The 7,028-nt window shown below is 40.3% G+C and overlaps 2 protein-coding genes across 4 annotated transcripts in view; one reads left to right on the forward strand and one right to left on the reverse strand.

Moving 5' to 3' along the window:
* The window catches only part of nudt18 (nudix (nucleoside diphosphate linked moiety X)-type motif 18), a 5,483-nt gene extending 828 nt beyond the window's left edge, over positions 1–4,655 (reverse strand). Inside the window, exons 1-6 of the mRNA XM_051394330.1 lie at positions 4,494–4,655; positions 2,824–2,990; positions 2,420–2,530; positions 2,040–2,142; positions 1,608–1,731; positions 860–984 (exon numbers count right to left, since the gene is read on the reverse strand). Coding sequence (XP_051250290.1) covers positions 860–984; positions 1,608–1,731; positions 2,040–2,142; positions 2,420–2,530; positions 2,824–2,988 — 628 coding nt within the window. The 5' untranslated portion in view covers positions 2,989–2,990; positions 4,494–4,655. The remainder of the gene's footprint in view (positions 1–859; positions 985–1,607; positions 1,732–2,039; positions 2,143–2,419; positions 2,531–2,823; positions 2,991–4,493) is intronic.
* A 158-nt stretch (positions 4,656–4,813) lies between these two features.
* sdhaf1 (succinate dehydrogenase complex assembly factor 1) lies at positions 4,814–6,328 on the forward strand. Of its 3 annotated transcripts, none has more exons than XM_051394333.1 (3): positions 4,814–5,005; positions 5,533–5,627; positions 5,756–6,328. In XM_051394333.1, the coding sequence occupies exon 3, from the start codon at positions 5,858–5,860 to the stop codon at positions 6,104–6,106; it is 249 nt and encodes an 82-aa protein (XP_051250293.1). In that variant the 5' UTR covers positions 4,814–5,005; positions 5,533–5,627; positions 5,756–5,857; the 3' UTR covers positions 6,107–6,328. The 3 variants fall into 3 exon arrangements, with proteins under 3 accessions (XP_051250293.1, XP_051250294.1, XP_051250295.1); XM_051394335.1 differs by lacking the exon at positions 4,814–5,005 and adding an exon at positions 5,298–5,435; XM_051394334.1 differs by lacking the exon at positions 4,814–5,005 and adding an exon at positions 5,297–5,435 and having other exon boundaries at positions 5,533–6,328.
* The last annotated feature ends 700 nt before the right edge of the window (positions 6,329–7,028 follow it).

The following is a 7,028-nucleotide window of genomic DNA, read 5'->3' on the forward strand; positions in this document are numbered from 1 at the left end:
CAGAGGACAGGACAGATACAGGACAGAGGTTTGTACTGTTTATTTGCTTCAAATAATAGTAACAATAATGATATTACCATTAAATAGGTCAGTGCTGTGGATACAGGGCATAGGTCAGTGCTGTCTATTTGATTCCTATAATAGTAACAGTAATGATATTAATGTTAACTTTATGTCATACGTTTTAGTGAGTCTTTCAGAGACAGTTAATAAAGCTTTGATTGAATCCATTTGACAATAATAAGTTACATAGGTCAGGATGAATAAAGGACATTGCTGTAGATACAGGGCAGCAGTTTGTGCTGTAGATACAGGGCAAATATCACTGCTGTAGACACGGTGCGGCGGTTGGCACTGTATATGCGGACAGCAGTCGTTGCTGTATATACCAGGAATAGGTCTATTAATAATAACTTTTTTATTTATAGGTACATTTTATTATTTGAAATGTTTTAGTGAAGTCAGATAATTAGAATCTTTATTAAATATGCTTTTTATTCTTCTGCACGTTTTTTAGACTGGATCTACTCGCGCACTTTTGCAGATAGACAAATAATTAAAATGTATAAATATAAAGCCTGTTGCTGTCATTCACCCGTACGTGTTCATCTTTTTTATATCTGTTACAGTTATTAGGATATGAATATTATATACAATTACAATATGAGTCACATATACTATATAAATAGTGGGTTGAGTTTAGTGATTGAACCAAATAAAAGCTGAAGCTTTATTGTATTTTATCATCAAGTTGCTGCATTAATAGAAACAAAGAAAAATGTTTGTGACTTTATCTGAAAATACTTTAAAGAAGCTCTTATTTACAGATTTGTTTTCCATCTGATGAGCAGTTAGCTACCTTTGACGAGCAGGATCCAGATCTGCTGCTCAGCGTTGGTGAAGACCAGGACGAGTCTCTGCACCACGTGACGGCAACTCAGGTCCACAGGTAACGTAACAGGATGCCAGGGATCCTGACGGTACCTGAAAGCAGCACAGCAGCCAGAGTCAGAGTTAGTATTCAGCTTCATAATCTCACTGTTTTCATCAAACGTTCATCACATTTCAGACCATGTTGATCAAAGTGATTAATTGATGACATTAAAAACAACATATGATCAGTTTTACAAATTGTTGTCATATAATAAACTAAATTAGCCAATATTTCACTAAACATACAAGATTAAAAGGAAGTCCAAAATATTAATAAAAATGTGTGTGAACTTTTCTTCATTCCCCTTCATGATCTGATGACCTGTCAGATTCATCTGGACTAATTAACTATTGAACTTTAGTGTTTACTGTAGATCTACTTATGTAAGATTTTACTTGTAATGGAGTACTTTTACTTAAAGGGATAGTTCAGTTTTTGCCTCAGTTGGTTGGTGTGTTTGTGTTATTGTGTGACTTTGGTGTTTATCGTTAGAAGCTGTGGAGCGAGGCAGCAGTGAACGACATAAACACTCTGTTGCTGCACCCGTCCACAGCAGCACCTGTTGGATTCTCTAAACTGAAGGTGTGTCAGTCTCCATCTACCGTAGATACTACTGTGTCCAGGACAGAGACATGTTTAGCCTAGCTTAGCACAAAGACTGAGAGTGTCGTACTTGAGGCCGCAGTCGATGAGGCGGAGGATGTCTCGTCCCCGCAGAGGCAGCGCAGACTGTCTGTCCCACCAGGAGGCCTGAAGAGACTCGTGATCTGCTGCTGACGGAGTCTTTAAAGTCCCACCTGACAAACAAAGGTCAGAACATGTTTCTGCTGAGCTAATGGCAGTAAGACGTTCGCTACCTATCAATCTTTACATCAGGAAACTCTCTAAATGACCTCGGTAACTAGCTTGTTAATTTATATAAATCATTTGAGCTAGCTAACGATTGATGTAGATTAGTTATCTAGGAACAGGAAAGGAGGAAGTTGACTGAGGCTTTCTCAACTGTTATTGGAGGAGAGAGCAAAAAGGGGCGGGACAATTAGGTCAATGTGGGTCCTCATAAGAACAGAAGTATAAACGTGTAAGTGTCTGTGTGACCTCTGACCTGTGACTTTGGCCAGAAAGATAAATCGAATCCACTGCGGTCCCTGTTCCTGGACCAGCAGCAAGGTGATTGGCTCACAGTCGAACCCCGCCTCCTCCTTCACCTGCAGACAAACAGAGCTGTGACTCAGGTAACCAGGACAGGTGTGTGTGTGTGTGTGTGTGTGTGTGTGTGTGTGTGTGTGAGTGTGTGTGTGTGTGTGTGTGTGTGTGTGTGTGTGTGTGTGTGTGTGTGTGTGAGTGTGTGTGTGTGTGTGTGTGTGTGTGTGTGTGTGTGTGTGTGTGTGTGTGTGTGTGTGTGTGTGTGTGTGTGTGTGTGTGTGTGTGTGTGTGTGTGTGTGTGTGTGTGTGTGTGTGTGTGTGTGAGTGTGTGTGTCTCACCTCCCTCCTTAGCGCCTCCTCCAGGCTCTCCCCAACCTCCACCCTCCCTGCAGGCAGGTACCACTGCTTATAACATTCCTGCTTCGCCTCCTGCACCATCAGCACCTCCTCCTGATGGAGAACACACACACACACACACACACACACACACACACACACACACACACACACACACACACACACACATTGACATAAAGTATTCCTGAGCTCCGAACCGAAACATTAACCATCACAGTTAAAAGCTTTCCCACATTCCTAACCCTGGTTAAGGACTCCAATTGGTCCTCACAAAGATAGCAGTACAGTCCACACACACACACACACACACACACACACACACACACACACACACACGTACATTACACTCTCGTTAAGCTCTCAGAAACAGGAAGTTGTCAGGAGACCTTATCGTTGAAGATGACGCCGCAGACGATGTAGGTGACGTTCTTCTTCAGAGTTGCTGGTTTACTCTGGTCCAGGCCCACGTCACACCCTGTGACCTCTGACCCCTGACCGCTCAGCAGCGCCTCCACCTGCTCCTCCACCTGCCGCCGCTGCTCCTCCTCCATGTCTGCAGATACACACACACACACACACACACACACACACAGGTAAATAAACCAGACATTGCAGGTTTACAGACAGACACAGTTTCTGTCCCAACAAGAAGAGTGTTCAAGAGTTATTGGTCCAAAAAACAAAGAAAACATCACTAAAACATACAAAATAAAATTAATATTAATAATATAATTATTGTTACAATTATATGAATCAAATAGACACTACAGACCTACGCCCTGTATCCACAGCACAGACCTCTGTCCTGTATCTGTAATTTAGGTATTATTGTCCAATAGACTCAATCATATGTTAAACTGTCTTTGTTACTCTTCCATGAACCTCTAGACCTCTGACCTGTATCCACAGCACTGACCTATATATCAATAATATTATTATTATTATATAACAGTCTGGAAAATGTACGGGAAAAAAAGAAGCAGAATAAAGACTGAAGATAACAATGTGTGATTGCTTCAAGCAGAATAATTCACATAAACTGAGTTGACCTACCGTCGATTAATGAACCTTGTTCATACCTGTAGCAGTGAGGCTGTCGCAGGCAGCACAATCTATTTCCATTTAAGGCTGTAAACAAACCTTACGACGTTAAAGTCCCCTCTCTACCAATAACAGGAACAATAAAGCAAAAAGACGAACCTTTCGACCTTCTTCTGTAGCTCAGTTTTATATATATATATACACTTTATGCTTTTTGCCTGAGGAACATATAACTTCACACATAACATCAAAAGGCTTCAATGTGGGTCACAACTGGAGGACTTAATAATAATAATAATAATAATAATAATAATAATAATAAATAACACAGGATGTTTAGTGTCATCACATCCAGGTTGGACAGGAGAAGTTTTATTATTTCATTCTTTATTACTGCATTATTGTCAGTCTGCCATATTATAAATAGCTGGATCTCTTATATTTACACACATATATATATATATATATATATATATATATATATATATATACTTGATATGATGTTTTATTTATAAGCATTTACAACTACTACTGCTTATCTTTCAGTATTTAATTATTCTAACACTCAGTGCAGTCTGCTCTTATTCATCTATTTTGTATTTGTTTTTAAAAAGTGCTATACAAGTAATAATAATAACACAATATGTATTATTATTGTTATTGTTGTTGTTGTTGTTGTTGTTGTAGTCAGTGTATGTTACATTAGTTATCAGACTAATGTTTATGTACTTTAACCACAGTGCTATAAAAAGGTTTGCTCATTATTCTACCTGACAATAAATAAATATTAACTGAATGTAGAAATGTGTCTTGATACCTGAGCTGCTGTCAGAGGTCAGAGTTCAGAGGTCAGAGGTCAGAGTTCAGAGGTCAACGGATTATAAGATAAAGTAATCCTCACACAGAGCTAACAGCAGCTAACGTTAGCGACCGTTTTATCTGTTTCTTCCTTTTTAATCAAAGTTCCCAACAGGAAACTCAATGATCAGTAATCAATAGAAATAAAAGGCCGAACCTTCCAGTGATCAGCAGCCGTATCGATCCTCCATCCACTGACTGCTGCTCTGACGTCTGCACCGAAACAGGAAGCACACATACTCTTCCGGGTCCTGGTTTTCAAAGTAAAGCCAATGCGTAGCTGCGCAACTCCGTACTAAGTGGTTAAACAGGTTGAATTATACACACACACACACACACACACTCTGTGGTGATTTAAAGTGGCAAGAATAACAAAACTATATTGTTAACAAAAATCATATTTTTATAACCTTTGTAATAAGTCATGTTCCTAAATAGGTATTTTATTGTGAAATCTGTTACCGGTTGTGTCGTTGCTGTGCGCTGTGGTGTCGTAACGTGCAGTAAGGTCACACAGAGGCTTTACATCAGCTCACACACTTATTTAAAGAAAGTCAGAGAGTTTTATAGATTAATATTCACACTGATTCACTAACTGAAGACTGGCGGGAAGAAACAAACCGTTTAACCGGCGGGAACGGTTTGAACCGGGTCGTTAATCTCAGACAGGTGAGTCCGGTTCCTCTGCTGATTGAACGTTAACTAACATTTAATATGTTTCTGTGTTTCTACTTTATTTAAAGCTTTATCACTGACTGAGACATTATCTAACGTTGTTCTCCTGCAGAGCGCTTATAATGATTATTAGATTTCAGGCTGTGTATCAATATGTTCTCTATATATAGACTATTGTTTTCATTATCGATTAATCTGTCTCACAGATATTCAGTTTTTGTCACTGAGGACAAAAGAAACCAGGAAATATTCACATTTCAGAAGATGAAATTTGTTCTTAAAGAATGAGTCAGCATAAATAAATAACTTAAATATTTAGTGATTAATTTAATAGTTGACAACTGATTGATTCATTTATTGATCTCTGCAGGTAATAATGAATCAACTGAGATTAACCTCACCAGGTTGAAGGTTTTTATCAGCAGTGAGTGTTGTAACGTTTCTCTGTTACCTGTGGTCTTTATACGTGTTTCTGTGTATTTCTACACTATCTAACCTCAGTGTGTGTTTTAATCCTACAGTCAACCCTGAGACGCCCCGTCAGCCAATCAGAGCTCCCCGTGCAGCCCCTCAGCTGGAGCAAGAGTCTGAGGAGAATGAGGCTTCAAGGCTGTCTGTAAGTGGAGTGTCGTGGTGTGTTCAGGGTCCTCTGTGCTCAGTCAGTAGCTCCAGCTCTCCACTCATGACACATTCAGGGTTCAGCATCCCCTCGGTGTCTGTGTGTGTTTGTGTATCTGCCCTCAGACTGACAGGAGATCAGTGAATCTGTAGAGGAACTGCAGCTGAAGATACTCCAGTGCTGGTTTCTGTTGTTAAACAGTTTCTGGTTGAGGTTGACTGTCTCCGATGGCGCGGCACAGTAAGCTGCAGAAGCAGGTCCTGGCTCTGTACCGGCAGTTCCTGCGGGCCGGCCAGGACAAACCGGGCTTCATCCCCCGAATCCACGACGAGTTCAGAGAGAACGCTCGCATCAAGAAGACGGACGTGATGCACATCGAGTATCTGTACCGACGGGGACAGAGACAGCTGGAGCAGCTGAAGGACGTCAACACCAAACAGCTGGGCACCTTCTCCAAAACCGGAGAGAAGAGCTGACCTCCGACCTGTACCACATCACCTGACCCCGAACGACACCAACGATTACCTGTCAGAGACCACCAAAATGTCAGGCTGAGATGCTGCATTCAAGTTCGATGGGGAAACAAATGCTCAGTGTGGAGAAAACATGTAACAGTGGTATGAACTGTAATCCAGCAGATGTGCAAATGACTGATTAGAATCAGCACAGGACAATAATAATAAACAGCTACATAGAGACATCAGTGTGTTCATTGTTCATGTTAAGAGAATAAAATCCTCTTCTTCAGGCTGTGTGCAGTAACGCTAGCAGCTCAGTGAGGCCGTACTGTGCTTTAAGCTTAATGCAGCATCAACATTAAACAGTGAATAATATCCACGGTGACGTCTTCAGATGTCTCGTTTCATCAGACCGACAGTCCAAAACACAGAGATTTAATTTACTGATTTAAAAACAGAGAAAAGTAGAAACTCTTAGACACTCTGACAAACTGTTGTATATAAAGTATTAAAGCAAATAGTGATGTCTCAGTAATAACAGTCTAATAATATAATATCTACAGAGAGAGCTGACCAATGCGGGACGTTCGAGGCTGACACAGATTTTGGACTGAGAACTTCAGATTACTGATATGGCAGAAGCTGCTTTCTTACACTGATAGCTTTATAAAACTTATTAAATGTTGTTCACATAAACAGAAGAAAGATGTTTGTGCCCCAATAAAGATTGTCTCCAGTTCAGTGTCTGAATATTGTAAATGTTACTCTGTTGGCAGTCAGGTGATGCTGTTCCCTTCCAGCACTAAAGCTGATCACTGAGTCTAAAATGTGGCTGTAACACAACAGTACATTCATTCCTGTTTATTTTTAACATTCATTTAAATTAAACTGTTAATTTGACTTCAGACTGTGTTGGCAGCGCCTTTGTCTCCATCTTGTG

The sequence above is a fragment of the Dicentrarchus labrax genome, unplaced genomic scaffold (assembly GCF_905237075.1).
Source record: "Dicentrarchus labrax unplaced genomic scaffold, dlabrax2021, whole genome shotgun sequence".
Taxonomy (NCBI): Eukaryota; Metazoa; Chordata; class Actinopteri; family Moronidae; genus Dicentrarchus; species Dicentrarchus labrax.

Bases quoted from the DNA above. Each gene is read 5' to 3' on its own strand.
- sdhaf1 (XM_051394333.1), top strand. From the start codon at position 5,858: ATGGCGCGGCACAGTAAGCTGCAGAAGCAGGTCCTGGCTCTGTACCGG.